General features: G+C 43.8%; 1 protein-coding gene across 1 annotated transcript; it reads right to left on the reverse strand.

The window, feature by feature from the left end:
• Nucleotides 1-3,089: 3,089 nt before the first annotated feature.
• c33h15orf48 (chromosome 33 C15orf48 homolog) lies at nucleotides 3,090-12,499 on the reverse strand. The gene is made up of 4 exons (XM_048563173.2): nucleotides 12,242-12,499; nucleotides 11,428-11,516; nucleotides 10,801-10,861; nucleotides 3,090-3,476 (listed from the first exon to the last, which is right to left on the reverse strand). The coding sequence occupies exons 1-4, from the start codon at nucleotides 12,275-12,277 to the stop codon at nucleotides 3,408-3,410; spliced, it is 255 nt and encodes an 84-aa protein (XP_048419130.1). The 5' UTR covers nucleotides 12,278-12,499; the 3' UTR covers nucleotides 3,090-3,407.
• Nucleotides 12,500-16,301: the final 3,802 nt, after the last annotated feature.

A 16,301-nucleotide genomic window follows, 5' to 3' on the forward strand; every position in this document is an offset into this window, starting at 1 on the left:
GATAACAAGGTGTAGAGTTAGGTGAACACAGCAGGCCAAGCAACATCAGAGGAACAGGGAGGCTGACGTTTTGGGCATAGACCCTTCTTTAGAAAATTCCATTTGACTCCCCAGCTAGCTGTGTGATATTTTTAGTCGAATTAACTGTGAAGACAGACAATTGTTAAATGTCTCCACCAGTTCCTTACTGCAGATTGGAATTTCTCCTAACTCTGTTTCTCATGGGAACGCAATTACCTTTGCTGCTCTTTTTCAATTTTATTTGTTAAAGAGCTTACAGTTAGTTTCTTTAATGTTCCCTGCTTCACTCCCTTTCATATTCTACTTTGTCATTTTTTTTATGAATTAAAAGAAACTTATAAAAAAAACTGTGAGACATTTCATGTAAAGGTCCCAGGGATAGATAGATTTTGTCTGGAATCCTGGGTCAACGACAAGAAACTGTACCTCCCGAAATGACGCAATCAGCCAGCTGTTAGTGTAAAATAATCCCTGAATTTACTTCCTTTTTTTCAAAAATGCCGAGTTGGAGTGAGTCAGCAGAAACCTCTTGTCATGTAGCAGTGAGGTTTAACAGGAACAGCAGAGAGAGCTCACAGTGATTCACTGCTCATTAATGTGTGGTTTCTGAGTGAGATTTTGATTTACTCACAGAATTTAGGATACATTGTCAGAAATAGAGAGATTATTTTTCCTACAAAATCATATCTCTGAAGGTAGTTAATAGCTAAGTAACTCTGAAGTGTGCATTTCCTGATTGTTCTAGGTAACAGCTGTATTTTACACCTGGTCGGGTCACAAGCCATGAACCTTATGGATTTCTGCAGCAGTCCATTTGGGTAGAGCAAGTCACCTCAATTGGGCGCAAACGATCAGTGAATCTGATCATGTGAGATTGGATGAGGAACTAATATTAATCAGGAAGATCGAGAAGAACTCCTCTGCTCTGCTGGAAATATTTGTATGGGATGTTCTACATTGACCCAGGAAAGCAGATAAGGCCTCAGTTCCTCGTCTGAAAAATGGCAACTCTCCCAGAGCAGCACTCCCTCTGCACTGTTACCTTCCCAGTTCAGCACTCCCTCTGCACTGTTCCCTTCCCAGTTCAGCACTCCCTCTGCACTGTTCCCTTCCCAGTTCAGCACTCCCTCTGTACTGCCCCCTTCCCAGAACAGCACACCTTCTGTACTGCCCCCTTCCCAGAGCAGCACTCCCTCTGTACTTCCCACTGTCCAGTTCAGCACTCCCTCTGCACTGTTCCCTTCTCAGTTCAGCACTCCCTCTGTACTTCCCCCTTCCCAGAACAGCACACCCTCTGTACTGCCCCCTTCCCAGAACAGCACACCCTCTGTACTGCCCCCTTCCCAGAGCAGCACACCCTCTGTACTGCCCACAGTCCAGTGCAGCACTCCCTCTGTACTGCACCTTGCAAGAGTAGTAATCAGTAATAGACAAGTGATGAAATTTTCAGTGTGAATCCAACCGACAACCTTGTGTGTCGATGTACCCAATGATCCCAACAGACAGCCATTGCTAAAGCCACATTCAACCACAAACTTCCTGCTAATTATTTAAAACAGAAAACATTAATTATGTTTTACAAGTCATCAATCCCAGTAATTACAGCAGCACATTTCAATGATAATTGATAATGTAAGGATTCTCGTGTAAACGGTGTGCGAAATGAGCTGGAAAGAGGGCAGTGAAAAGAGAATAATAGCTCCAAACAAATTGTGGGTCACATTTTGTCACAAATCTGAATCTGAATCAGGAGGTTTTAAGGTATTCTTGTTGGATGCTGTTGGGTTAGGAAGAAATTGAGTAATAATAAGAACTCAGTGATAAAAACAGAAAGTCCTGGAGAAACTCAACTGGTCTGGAACACCTGTGGAGAGAGGAACAGAGTTACCACTTGGAATCCAATACATTTCCTTTTTGAAAATGTTGTAGACTGTAGAAGTGATGGATCATATGCTATAGAGAAAGGAGCAAGTTGAACAGACAATGAAGGTATCCCAGAACAAAATACAGAGGGCGTGCAAATGACAGTAAAGTAAAATGAAGATGAAGAGGAGGGTTCTTATTGCTGGATGTCAATGGTAGAAAATGGACCAAATCCCACAAAAACAGGACTGTGGTAGGGAGGGGAAGGGATGATCAAAATGTAGAATTGAGTTCATTGTTTAACGATGTTGAGTACTGAAGGCTGTTCAGGGCCTAAATGGAGGAAGACGTTCCCCCAGCTTGCATTGGGCTTCACTAGAACCCTGCAGTAGGAATTTGGACAGATTTTATTGTGATAATCAGTTAATTTCCCTCACTCAATTTGCACCAACGTTCAGTGAGCATCTGGCTAGGCAATAATCTTCCATGGGAAACAGTAAGATCTTTGTGGTCATTGAGAAAATAGGATTGTTTCTGTGTGCAGGACTCAGTCTCTATCTGTACATCTCTCCAGCAAAACATTTAATGCATTTGCTTCAAGTCTGATCAATAATCATTCTTTTAACATTTTTTAATCTTTAGTGTGTTAAGAAATAATATTAAATCATCTTCTGACTGTAGATTGTGCAGAAAATTGTAATAAAAGGGCAGAAAACAAATGTAATAAATGGATCAAGTAATTTCAGGTTTCTATGTCCCTAATTGTTGCAAACTCCAGTAACCTCCTTCATCCTCAATAAAAACTTACAGTATGTATTTTCAATATTAAATGTTAAAGACATACCATGACCTTGCTGTGTACCCCAGCCACAGGGAAAACCAGAGGAGTGTATTCCTAGAGTTGGGGCAGAAACTGAAGGTGGGAGGGAATGTGCTGGGAAAACACGCTAAGGTGCACACTATGAGAATTGGAGCAGATTCATTTACTCCAGGAATCCCCCACACCGATTATTAACTGCATGAAATTCTCTGAAAAATACAAACTTTTCCATCTAACAAATGGCTGGTGGTTTACATGTACAGTTCCTGCTGGCGAATGATGAGATACACTGTCTGGAGGAGACTGAATAGAGTCAAAGTAGCAAAAGATAAAACTCATTTCAAGTAAGAATTACAAAATTTAGAATCTAATTACAAACTCTGAACACAGTTAAATTAGTCACTATTTATTTTACAGTATTTGCTTATAGATTTTATACGTAGAAATATTTTCAGAGCGAAAACATAAATGTTGCTGTTTCATATCTGCCCATCCAAAGTGGGGCCACCCATCTTGAGGACAGAGGCACAAGGATACAGGAAGAGAGCAAGCAATGAGGGAGGGAGGGATAGAGGGGTTGGAAGGGTAGAAATTGACAATTTTTAATCCTAAAGCTCAAGCAGAAGTGTCTCTGTCCCTCTCCAGCAGAATTTCAAGTCAGGAATCAGCAGAATGCTCAGTGCTGATGGGATAATCCGCTCTATTACTTGCTGTAACGCTTCAATATCTGGACCTCCTCCACTGGTTCCCACTTCTGGTTAATTGTTAGCAGCTGCAGGTGGACAGGAGACAAAAACAGAGGACTCACTGCTTGCAACTCAGCTCCAAATCCAAACCCAAACACATATGGATGCTCACAGATATCGGCTTCAGGAATATTCTTGAATTCTACTCAAAAAGCCTAAATCCTGTTTCCAATGGGTTACAAATATTAACTAAAACAGAAAAATACACAAGTTTTTGATGCCCTGAGACATTCCCCAACATTGTATCCAATTGGGCTAATCGAACATTTCAAATCATTTTACCCAGTTCATCCCCATAACCCTGTACATCATTGACCATCAGAAATCAAACTCTACTATAAGTGTTCTCAAAGACTGACCTTCCACAGTCCCCTCTGTGGATTAGAATTCCAAAGGTTCACAACCCTCCAAATAAAAACTCGTTTCTCCTCATCTTGGGCCAAAGTGGCTATCATTATTTTTAAATTGGGCCTCAGTTCTAGGTTTCCCACCCTGTAGAAATATCTGACCTGCATCTACCTGGTCTAGCCTGTTGTGTACTTTGTAAGTTTCATTGCGACTACTTCTCATTCTATGAAACTCTAAAAAATACAATTCCAGTTTCTTCAATCTCTCTTCGGAGGTCACAGCATTCCAGGAACAAGTCTGATGCACCTTCACTGTATTCCTTACTAAGGTAAGGGGACCAAAACCGCACACACCACTCCAGGTGCACTCTAACCAAGCTCCTGTACTACTGAAGCAAGACGTGACTGCTCCTGTAATCAAATCCTCTTGTAATAAAGATTACTATTTCATCCATGTTCCACTAGTTTGCTGCACATACAAGTTAGCTTTCAGTGACTTATCAACAAGGATACCAATGTCCCTTTGTACATCCAAATGTTCCAATCTCTCACCATTTAAGAAATACTCTGCACATGTGTTTCTCCTACCAAAGTGAGTAATCCCACATATTTCCACATTTTTGTTCATCTGCCACATTTTTTGTTACGTATGCCCCAAGCCTGTTCAACTCTTGAAGCTGCTTAACATCTTCCTCACATCTGATACAGCAAAGTGTGTTGTATCATCTGAAAAGATGGAAATATTATTTGGTCCCCATATCCAATGATTGATAAATATTGTGAACAGCTGTGGTGCATGTACTGGTCCACAAGTCACAGCTTGACAACATGGGATTGAGCCATTTATTCGGACTATTTACTGTTGTTAGTTAATTATCAATCCATGGTCAGGACATTATCTTCTCACCAGTCTCCTGTGAGGGACTCTATCAAAACACTTCTGGAAATGGAAGTATATGACATCTATTGGTCCTCCTTTATCAAATTTGTGAGTAACATCTTCAAAAAAACTTCATGCAAGGTGTTAGAAAGGATTCTGAGGGATAGGATTTATGACCATCTGGAAGAGCATGGCTTGATCAAATGCAGTCAACACGGCTTTGTGAGGGGCAGGTCATGCCTCACAAACCTTATTGAGTTCTTTGAGGATGTGACTAGAAAAGTTGATGAGGGTCGAGCTGTGGATGTGGTGTATATGGACTTCAGCAAGGCATTTGATAAGGTTCCCCATGGTAGGCTTATTCAGAAGGTCAAGAGGAATGGGATACAGGGGAACTTAGCTGTCTGGATACAGAATTGGCTGGCCAACAGAAGACAGCGAGTGGTAGTAGAAGGAAAATATTCTGCCTGGAAGTCAGTGGTGAGTGGTGTTCCACAGGGCTCTGTCCTTAGGCCTTTACTGTTTGTAATTTTTAATTAATGACTTGGATGAGGGGATTGAAGGATGGGTCAGCAAGTTTGCAGACGACACGAAGGTCGGAGGTGTCGCTGACAGTATAGAAGGCTGTTGTAGGCTGCAGCGGGACATTGACAGGATGCAGAGATGGGCTGAGAGGTGGCAGATGGAGTTCAACCTGGATAAATGCGAGGTGATGCATTTTGGAAGGTCGAGTTTGAAAGCTGAGTTCAGGATTAAGGATAGGATTCTTGGCAGTGTGGAGGAACAGAGGGATCTTGGCGTGCAGTTACATAGATCCCTTAAAATGGCCACCCAAGTGGACAGGGTTGTTAAGAAAGCATATGGTGTTTTGGCTTTCATTAGCAGGGGGATTGAGTTTAAGAGTCGTGAGATCTTGTTGCAGCTCTATAAAACTTTGGTTAGACTGCACTTGGAATACTGCGTCCAGTTCTGGTCGCCCTATTATAGGAAAGATGCAGATGCTTTGGAGAGGGTTCAGAGGAGGTTTGCCAGGATGCTGCCTGGACTGGGGGGCTTATCTTATGAAGAGAGGTTGACTGAGCTCGGACTTTTTTCATTGGAGAAAAGGAGGAGGAGAGGGGACCTAATTGAGGTACACAAGATAATGAGAGGCATAGATAGAGTTGATAGCCAGAGACTATTTCCCAGGGCAGAAAAGGCTAACACGAGGGGTCATAGTTTTAAGCTGGTTGGAGGAAAGTATAGAGGGGATGTCAGAGGCGGGTTCTTTACACAGAGTTGTGAGAGCATGGAATGCGTTGCCAGCAGCAGTTGTGGAAGCAAGGTCATTGGGGTCATTTAAGAGACTGCTGGACATGTATATGGTCACAGAAATTTGAGGGCGCATACATGAGGATCAATGGTCAGCCCAACATCGTGGGCTGAAGGGCCTGTTCTGTGCTGTACTGTTCTATGTTCATCAACCACTATTTCCTGTTTGCAAATCCATACTGATTATGTCCTATCAAACCTTTAACAACCAAGCTTTTTTTTCATCTCATCTTTTAGAATAGATTCCAATTGTTTTCTCCACACTTCTTATATAGTTACTTTTTCCACCTTCCAATCCACAGGAATCACTCCAGAATCTACAGACTGTTGGAAAGTAATCACCAATTCATTGGCTATCTCTGTAAACCCCTCCTTCAACACTATGGGATGTAGGCCATCAGGTCCTCAGGATTAAGTAACCCTCAGCCCCACTAATTTCTCTACTACAATCTTCTTACTGATGCTAATTTCTTTTAACTCATCATTCTCCCTAACCATTTGGATTTCTAATTCTGAGAATTTTCTTGTACCTTCCTTAGTGAAAACAGACACAGGAATCATTTTGTATCAGTGATAATGGGAACTGCAGATGCTGGAGAATCCAAGATAACAAGGTGTGAAGCTGGATGAACACAGCAGGCCAAGCAGCAGCTCAGGGGCACAAAAGCTGACATTTCAGGCCTAGACCCTTCATCAGAGACCTTCTGATGAAGGGTCTAGGCCCGAAACATCAGCTTTTGTGCTCCTGACATGCTGCTCGGCCTGCTGTGTTCATCCAGCTTCACACCTTGTTATCAGTAATCATTTTGCTTCTCCGCCATTTCTCTATTCCCCATTATAAATTCTTCTGAGCCTGCCTGTAATCGAAAAGACGGAGGTGGGCAGAAGGGACAGGGTGGCCTTGTTAGTTAAGAATGAAATTAAATCTACGGCACTGAATGACATAGGGTCAGAGGGTGTGGAGTCTTTGTGGATGGAGTTGAGGTACACAAAGGCAAAAAACCATAACGGGAGTTATGTACAGACCTCCTAACAATGATCAGGACCAGGGGCGCAAGATGCACCAGGAAATAGACTGGGCATGTCAGAAAGGCAAGGTCACGGTGATCATGGGGGACTTCAATATGCAGGTGGACTGGGTGAATAATGTTGCCGGTGGATCCAAAGAAAGGGAATTCTTGGAATGTTTACAGGATGGCTTTTTGGAACAGCTTGTGATGGAGCTGGCTGAGGGAGCAGGCTATTCTGGACTTATTACTATAATGTGCCTGACTTTATAAAAGATCTCAAAGTAAGGGAACACTTAGGAGGCAGCGATCATAATATGGGAGAGTTCAGTCTGCAGTTTGAAAGCGAGGAGGCAAAATCGGATGTAATGGTGTTACAGTTAAATAAAGGTCATTACAGGGGCATGAGGGAGGAATTGACAAAAATTGACTGGAAGCAGAGCCTAGAGAGGAAGACAATAAACCAACAATGGCAGGAGTTTCTGGGCTAATTAAGGACACAGTACAGAGGTTCATCCCAAAGAAAAGAAAGATTATCCGGGGTGGGATTAGACAGCCATGGCTGACAAAGGAAGTCAGGAAATGTATCAAAGAAAAAGAGACAGCCTATAAAATGGCCAAGAGCACTGGGAAATCAGAAGATTGGGAAGGCTACAAAAACAAACAGGATAACAAAGAAATAAATAAGGAAGGTTAGGATCAAATATGAAGGTAGGCTAGCTAGTAATATAAGAAATGATAGTAAAAGTTTCTTTCAATACATAAGAAACAAATGAGAGGCAAAAGTAGACACTGGGCCGCCCCAAATTGATGCTGGAAGGCTAGTGATGGGAGATAAGGAAATAGCTGAAGAACTAAATAAGTACTTTGCGTCAGTCTTCATAGTGGAAGACATGAGTAATATCCCAACAATTAAGGAGAATCAGGGAGCAGAGTTGAGTATGGTAGGCACTACAAAAGAGAAAGTGCTAGAAAAACTAAAAGGTCTAAAAATTGATAAATCTCCTGGCCCCGATGGGCTACATCCTAGAGTTCTGAGGGAGGTGGCTGAGGAAATAGCAGAGGCTTTGGATGTGATCTTTCAAAAGTCACTGGAGTCAGGGAAAGTCCCAGATAATTGGAAAATTGCTGTTGTAACTCCCCTTGTTTAAGAAAGGATCAAGACAAAAGATGGAAAATTATAGGCTGATTAACCTAACCTCGGTTGTTGGTAAAATTCTAGAATCCATTGTTAAGGATGAGATTTCTAAATTCTTGGAAGTGCAGGGTCAGATTAGAACAAGTCAGCATGGATTTGCTAAGGGGAGGTCATGCCTGACAAACCTGTTAGAATTCTTTGAAGAGGTAACAAGTATGTTAGACCAGGGAAACCCAGTGGAAGTTATCTAGACTTCCAAAAGGCCTTTGATAAGGTGCCTCATGGGAGGCTGCTGGGTAAGTTGAGGGCCCATGGAGTTCAAGGTGAGCTACTGGCTTGGATTGAGGATTGATTGTCTGACAGAGGGCAGAGTGTTGGGATAAAGGGCTCTTTTTCGGAATGACAACCAGTGACAAGTGATGTCCCGCAGGGTTCAGTGTTGGGGCTGCAGCTGTTCACTTTATATATTAATGATCTGGATGAAGGGACTGGGGGCATTATGGCAAAGTTTGCCAATGATACAAAGATAGGTGGACAGGCAGGTAGTACGGAGAAGGTGGGGAGGCTGCAGAAAGATTTAGACAGTTTAGAAGAGTGGTCCAGGAAATGGCTGATGAAATTCAACATGAGCAAATGTGAGGTTTTGCACTTTGGAAAAAAGAATACAGGCATGGACTATTTTCTAAACGGTCAGAAAATTCGTAAAGCAGAAGTACAAAGGGATCTGGGAGTGTTGGTCCAGGATTCTCAAAAGGTTAACTTGCAGGTAGAGTCCGTGAATAAGAAAGCGCATGTAATGCTGTCGTTTATCTCAAGAGGGTTGGAATATAAAAGCAGCGATGTGCTTCTGAGGCTTTATAAAGCTCTAGTTAAACCCCATTTAGAATACTGTGTCCGATTTTGGGGCCCCCACACCTCAGGAAGGACATACTGGCGCTGGAGCATGTCCAGCGTAGATTCACACGGATGATCCCTGGAACGGTAGGTTTAATGTACGAAGAACGGCTAAGGATCCTGGGATTGTATTCGTTGGAGCTTAGAAGGTTGAGGGGAGATCTAATAGAAACTTACAAGACAGTGTATGGCTTAGAAAGGTTGGACGCTGGGAAGTTGTTTCCATTAGGCGGGGAGATTAGGACTCGTGGGCACAGCGTTAGAATTAGAGGGGGTAAATTTAAAACGGAAATGAGGAGACATTTCATCAGGCAGAGTGTGGTGGAATTCATTGCCACGGACCGCCGTGGAGGCTGGGATGTGTCTTCAAGGCAGAGATTGATGAATTCTTGATCTCATAAGTGAATCAAGGGCTATGGGGAGAGTGCAGGCAAGCGGAGTTGAAATGCCCATCAGCCATGATTAAATGGCAGAGTGGACTCGATGGGCCGAATGGCCTTACTTCCATTCCTATGTCTTATGATCTTAGATTCATTTTAGCCAAATAGTTCCTTTCCACATACCTACAGAAGCTTTTATTTGTTTTTATGTTTTTGCAACATTGCAATCATCTTCCATTATCTCTTCCCTTGTCAGTTTCTTGGTCTTCCTTTGTTGTATTCTATAAATTTCCAAATCCTCAGAATTATAGCTATTTCTGGAACCCTCACAGGCCTTTCAATCATGTTCAACCTTGAACTTCCTTCATTAGCTACAGTTACCTTTTCTGTGCCTTTGTACTTTGAAGGAATGTATTGTTGCTGTAAACCATATAATAGTTGTTTTTGAAGACTGTCAATTGTGTATGTACAGTCATGCCATTTAATGTACATATTTTCCAGATCCAGCTCAGCCACATGTACGTCCTGCATTCATAATTTTCCTTATTTAATTACAATACCCTTGCTTCAGATTGAACTACCTCACTTTCAAACAATGTAAATTTCTATCATATTATTGTCACTAAATGTTTTATCACAACAATATTATTAATTTGCACTTTCCCATTATATAATTCTAGATTCAAAAAAGCTTGTGCTCTAGTTGACTTTTCAACATGTTGTTTAGAACATCAGCCCTAAGACACTCCAGAAATTGCACAGCTTTAGAGCTGAATGGTTTACTCGGCATAGAGGCAGATAGAAGTCACCTACTGATTACTGTGTTTCACATATTTATAGCTTCTCTCATTTCATGGTCACTAATATCTGAAGTATTGAAATGTATCTGGACTAACTGGCCATTAGCTAGAGACAGGCACAAATCCACTTCCGTGTCTTGCCTGAATTAATCTGATGAAATAAAAAGGTAAATATTTCAGGAAAATGTTGAGCTGGATAATTCATGTGCGGACCTTGACATCATTGGAACTGTGTGTTCACTTTTTCTAGCATTGACACTCGGAGAGCGATCTGGGAAGCTCCAACTTACTGCAGGGTGATGAATCTAAGAGGAATCCTGGGACAGGGTTCTGATCCTCGCTTTCTCATTTACCCTTGATCTGGCTCTTGTTCAATGAAGGAGTGCCAGGGCTGGTATTTTTCCCTGACAGTGAATCAGCGATATTCAGTCCTGACTCACAGAGAGCTATCCCTGCCCCAGCCTTTCCATCTGTGTCCCTGAAGCTACCTGCAAATCTCTACTGTTTGCTTAAAGGCAGGCAATATCAGACTTTGCGATGGTCTCCGTCCCAGCATCACCACCTTAAAGTAGCAAAAGTGAACGGATGGGTACCTTCTGGGGTTTCTTGGGGTCCACATTTTCCCAGGGAGTAGGATTTCCTGTCTTATTGAGTCTGTAGCAAAAAAGTGAAAACACACAAAAAACCCTCAGAAATGGACCCGTACCTGCGTATCAATCGCTTTAGGAAGGACTGAATCTCAGTTTTGTTTTAACTTGTGCCCATTTGATTCCTGGACGCACTCACAGCCCCACGCCTCCCAGTCACTCCCCATCCTTCTCAGTCACACACCAACCCCTCCAACACACACCCCCACTCCTCCCACACACACACACACACACACACACACAACCCTGCCAGGCCCTCCCCACCCCTCCCAGTCACACCCCCATCCCTCCCACTAACACCCACACGCCCCCGCTCTCAGCCCCGCCCCTCCGAGCCCAAACCCAGCGGGTCGAGCCCCATCCCGGACACAAAGTGCGCTCAGAGCAAACTGTTCACGCACAATCTGCAGAATGCCGTGTCTTCCCTCGCCCCCTTTCCTTGTTATTAACGTCAAATCCAAAAGGAAACTGAGCACAGGAAATGGTTAACGGGGAGGGGGGCTGCTACTGTCCATCTGCCACCTACACCCCCCCCCCCCCCCGCACGTTCTCAATCCCACCCCCGGTCCTTACATGACATCGGGCTTGGTCAGGAGGAAGTAAATGGAAAGGCTGGTGGCTCCGGTCGCGGCGAAAGTCATCAGAGCGACAAGAGGGATCAACTGCAGGCACGGGGGGCAAGAGAAAGGGGGGGGGGGGTGTGAAGAGAGAGAGAAATTTATTTTACACCATTTCATCGAACCGCTTTGACCTCAAATGTTTCAAAAACGTATTGCAACAGAAATTTAAAAATGGGAATTTCGCTCCGTGATCACCATCAGAGCCATACAGCACAGGGAGGCCATTCCACTGTCGAGTCCATACTGGCTCCCTGCAGAACAACGCATTTCCCAGCTGTGACCGTGCAGCACCTTCGTTCAAATATCCACCAAACCCTCCCTTTGAAATCACCTGGTGGGGAGGAGAGGCATGAACATGCGACGGCGAAGTGGTCTCAGTAACTCCCCACTTTTAGCAGTTTCACTTGGTATTTGCTGCTAACATTCAGTATTCATATCCCCGACAGTGTGACAGCGACAATATCGCAGCAAGTCACAATGTTCCTGGGATCCTCTCCGTTCAATAACGACTGCCCCGATCGACCATCAGGAACGTTTAAACAATAAGTTCCAACACTTAGACTTTAAATTAACTATTTCAACAGGATTTGGAAAAGTGTTTATGTCACACCAAAACAAACGGAAATATCTAAAATGTGTAGATTTTAAAATAAAATGTTATGAAATCGAGGAAGAATAAATTGACAGTTTATAAAGGTGACAATGGAGAAGAAATATTCGTTAAAGAAATTGAAAGTGATCGATCGGAATGTGGAGTAAATTCTCACCTCTTTCCTTTTCCGCATCATACTGAAGAAACTCATTGTACTCACGGCGCAGTGTCCTGGTTCCTGAAACAAGAAAACAGGAGGTGGACTTCAGCTTCACTAATTTTGTGCGGATTACCTTCTCACTACCTTCCCATTAGTTTGGTATCTATTTAAAATCGAAAGCAGCCAAGCCCAGTCTGGGTTGAGGTTGTTGGAACTGTAGCAGCAGGCAGGGCGTGCGCTTCCTGAGTCTGCGGTAGCTGTCGCTCCAGCGCACTCGCTGTGCCCTCTGCTGGCCACACCACGAATGGCAGTGCAACACAAACAGGTGCAGCTCAGGGAGGGGTTTGAAGACCCAGATATAGGAGCAGAATTGGACCATCGAATCTGCTCCACCATTCCATCACGGCTCACATGTTGCTGAAAATCACTGTGCTGCCTTCTCCCCGAGGGAGTGAGGGAGGCGTAAGGGAGCGTGAGTAGGTGAGGGAGGCGGGAAAGAGGGTGGAAGGGAAAGAGAGAGACAGAGAAAAGACAGGGGAACACAAAATGCAGACAAGGGCTCACAGAGAGAGGGGCACAGAGAGGAACAGACAGAGGGTCACATAGTGAGGAACACACAGATATAGGCAATAATCGAGTTAGAAACAGGTTCATAGACAGCGAAAGCAACAGCAGAGACAACGAAACACTCGGAGAGAGAAACAGACGGCGGGACAGAGGCGGGGTAACAAGCATCAAGACATAGTGAGGCAGTAAAAAGTGACAACCAAACGGAAACAACAGGCACAGCCAGAGTTCGAGAGAGAGCGAGCGAAACAGACACGGACAGTTAGAGACATAGAAAGATAAAACAAGTCAAGAGACATATGGAGACAAGACAGGAACAGACAGGAAGTAGAGACAAATTGCCAGGTAGACATCACGCAGGTATAACACACACACACACAGAATCTATTTGCTGGTTCTCTCAGCGTGTGAAACCTAATTGTGTTTTATGATTGTTTTGGAGTTGATACTTTTGCCCAGTAGTGGCTGTGAAAAACACCACACAAATGCAAGTGAAGTCAGCAGTGAAAACAGCAAATGATAATGAATCAATTTACACCAAAATCTGTTTAACTAAATGGTTAAAATATTCCTCTCTGTTGAAAGAATCAATTCAGTGCAGTAGTTTGATCACGTTATTTACTTTCTATTATTCACAGAGTTGGGATTTGGGAAGGTTAGTTTTACAATGATAGCTGCTGTACTAGTCACCTGCAAAAGTACCAGTCTTTGTTGCAAAAAGCTCCTCAATATAAGCTGCGAATCATCAGAATCTTACCACTGACTGGGAGCAAGATGATGAGAAGGAAGTGAGATGGTTTCTAGAAAAATCCTATGTCCCTCCTGATTGGCTGGAGCAGGGTGATGAATGAAAAATCCAGCAAAGATCACATTGCTGATGTTAGAGAGAGCAGGCCTCACTGTAGCTGATCAGAAACAGAAATTTTTTTACATTGAAGATATTCCCACTCTTCAAATCTTGGTCCATTTGCCCGTCGGTTCCAGCCGTTCACCTAAAAATCCGAATATTTCTAAAATGCAAGAGTATCACTGTCTCAGGCAGAGTTTCAGTGCTCCATCTTCTGGATGAAAACAGTTCTCACTCTTATTCCTGATACCAATTATTTTAAATCTTTAACCGAAGAGTCAACAGCCAGAGGACAAAGGAAATTATTTCCAAATCCCTCATCATTTATACATCTTCATCCCCACTAGTACTAAGAAAACAACCTCAGCGTTTACAATCTTTTCTCAGAACTAATATTTTACAGTCTGGCAAAATCCTCCTGAATCATGATCCCTACGTTTAGTCTAATTCATTTAAGCTACCCCACAAACAGCAGGGAAGACAAGAGCAAGCCAGTGAAACTCATTGAACTCTTAGCTTTTAGTGCCAACAACATCCATTGGCCATAACCCTTTACTTTTGTGACTGGTCTACAACATGGGACCATGTTCATCAGCCTCGCTGACATCCATTTAGACCACACCACACTGTCCATATTGTCATCCGATATACAAAGTCATCAAAATCCATAGCACAGAAAAAACACCACCTATCTAGACTTCAAAAAGGCCTTTGATAAGATCCCTCATGGGAGGCTGCTTAGTAAGGTGAGGGCCCATGGTATTTGAGGTGAGCTACTGGCTTTGACTGAGGATTGGCTGTCTGACAGAAGGCAGAGAGTTGGGATAAAAGGCTCTTCTTCGGAATGGCAACCGGTGACGAGTGGTGTCCCGCAGGGTTCAATGTTGGGGCTGCAGCTGTTCACTTTATATATTAATGATCTGGATGAAGGGACTGGGGACATTCTGGCAAAGTTTGCCGATGATACAAAGATAGGTGGATAAGCAGGTAGTACTGAGGAGGTGGGGAGGCTGCAGAAAGACTTAGACAGTTCAGGAGAGTGTCCAGGAAATGGCTGATGAAATTCAATGTGAGCAAATGTGAGGTTTTGCACTTTGGAAAAAAGAATACAGGCATGGACTATTTTCTAAACAGTGAGAAAATTTGTAAAGCAGAAGTACAAAGGGATCTGGGAGTGTTAGTCCAGGATTCTCTAAAGGTTAACTTGCAGGTAGAGTCTGTGATTAAGAAAGCAACTGTAATGCTGTCGTTTATCTCAAGAGGGTTGGAATATAAAAGCAGAGATGTGCTTCTGAGACTTTATAAAGCCTAGTTAGGCCCCATTTAGAATATTGTGTCCAATTTTGGGCCCCACACCTCAGGGAGGACATACTAGCCCTGGAGCGTATCCAGTGGAGATTCACATGGATGTTCCCTGGAATGTTAGGTTTAACGTACAATGAACGGCTAAGGATCCTGGGATTGTATTCATTAGAGCGAGTATTCATTGGAGTTTAGAAGGTTGAGGGGAGATCTAATAGAAACTTACAAGATAACATATGGCTTAGAAAGGGTGGGCACTGGGAAGTTGTTTCTGTTAGACGGGGAGACTGGGACCCGTGGGCACCGCCTTAAAATTAGAGGGAGTAAATTTAAAACAGAAATGAGGAGACATTTCTTCAGCCAGAGAGTGGTGGAATTCATTGACATGGAGTGCAGTGGAGGCCGGGATGTTAAATGTCCTCAAGGCAGAGACTGATGATTTCTTGCTCTCAAGAAATCAAGGGTTACAGGAAGAGTGCAGGGAAGTGGAGTTGAAATGCCCCTGAGCCACGATTTAAGTGGCAGAGTGGACTCGATGGGCCAAATGGCCTTACTTCCACTCCTATGTCTTATGGTCTAAAAAAACCCAGCTAACTAATCCCAGTTCCACACTTGGCATTACAAGTGCACATTTAAAAACTTCTAAAGGTGGAGGGTTCCTTCCTAGACCATCCTTACAAGCAGGGAGTTCCAGATTCCAACATTCTCTGGGGGAAAAGCTTTTCCCCACATCCCCTTCAAATCTTCTGCCCCTTACTATAAATCTACACCGTAGTCATTCATTCCCGCCAAGTGGAAAAGTCTCTGTTCTTTCCTGTCTATGCCCCTCATAACTTTATACACAATCATCTCTACCTTCAATTTCCTCTGCTCGAAGGAAAACAGTTTGAGTCTGTCCGATCTCCTCATAAATTCTCCAGCGCAAACAACATCTTCATAAATCTCCTCTGCACCATCTCCCGTTCAATCCAGGATCGTACTCGGTACTTTGCTGCGCTCAACCAACGTATTACCTCGAGGCGCGGTCAGGGCAGAGGGGCTGTCGGGAAGGCGAGTGAGGCGCTATTTAAATACTTAGCGCGAGGCCAACGGTCCTGTCGCGCATCAGAGAGCGGCGGGAGCCGGGCGGAAGTGATGTCAGGGCAGAGGGGCTGTCGGGAAGGCGAGTGAGGCGCTATTTAAATACTTAGCGCGAGGCCAACGGTCCTGTCGCGCATCAGAGAGCGGCGGGAGCCGGGCGGAAGTGATGTCAGGGCAGAGGGGCTGTCGGGAAGGCGAGTGAGGCGCTATTTAAATACTTAGCGCGAGGCCAACGGTCCTGTCGCGCATCAGAGAGCGGCGGGAGCCGGGCGGAAGTGA

Source organism: Stegostoma tigrinum, chromosome 33 (assembly GCF_030684315.1).
Source record: "Stegostoma tigrinum isolate sSteTig4 chromosome 33, sSteTig4.hap1, whole genome shotgun sequence".
NCBI classification, from domain to species: Eukaryota; Metazoa; Chordata; class Chondrichthyes; order Orectolobiformes; family Stegostomatidae; genus Stegostoma; species Stegostoma tigrinum.

What these genes read in the sequence shown, in the direction of transcription:
- c33h15orf48 (XM_048563173.2), bottom strand. Translation starts at nt 12,277, where the DNA reads ATGAGTTTCTTCAGTATGATGCGGAAAAGGAAAGAG. An exon ending in TGATGCGGAAAAGGAAAGAG is followed by an intron (nt 11,517 to 12,241) that starts GTGAGAATTTAC and finishes CCGTGCCTGCAG; the next exon opens with TTGATCCCTCTTGTCGCTCT. An exon ending in CTGACCAAGCCCGATGTCAT is followed by an intron (nt 10,862 to 11,427) that starts GTAAGGACCGGG and finishes TTTTTGCTACAG; the next exon opens with ACTCAATAAGACAGGAAATC.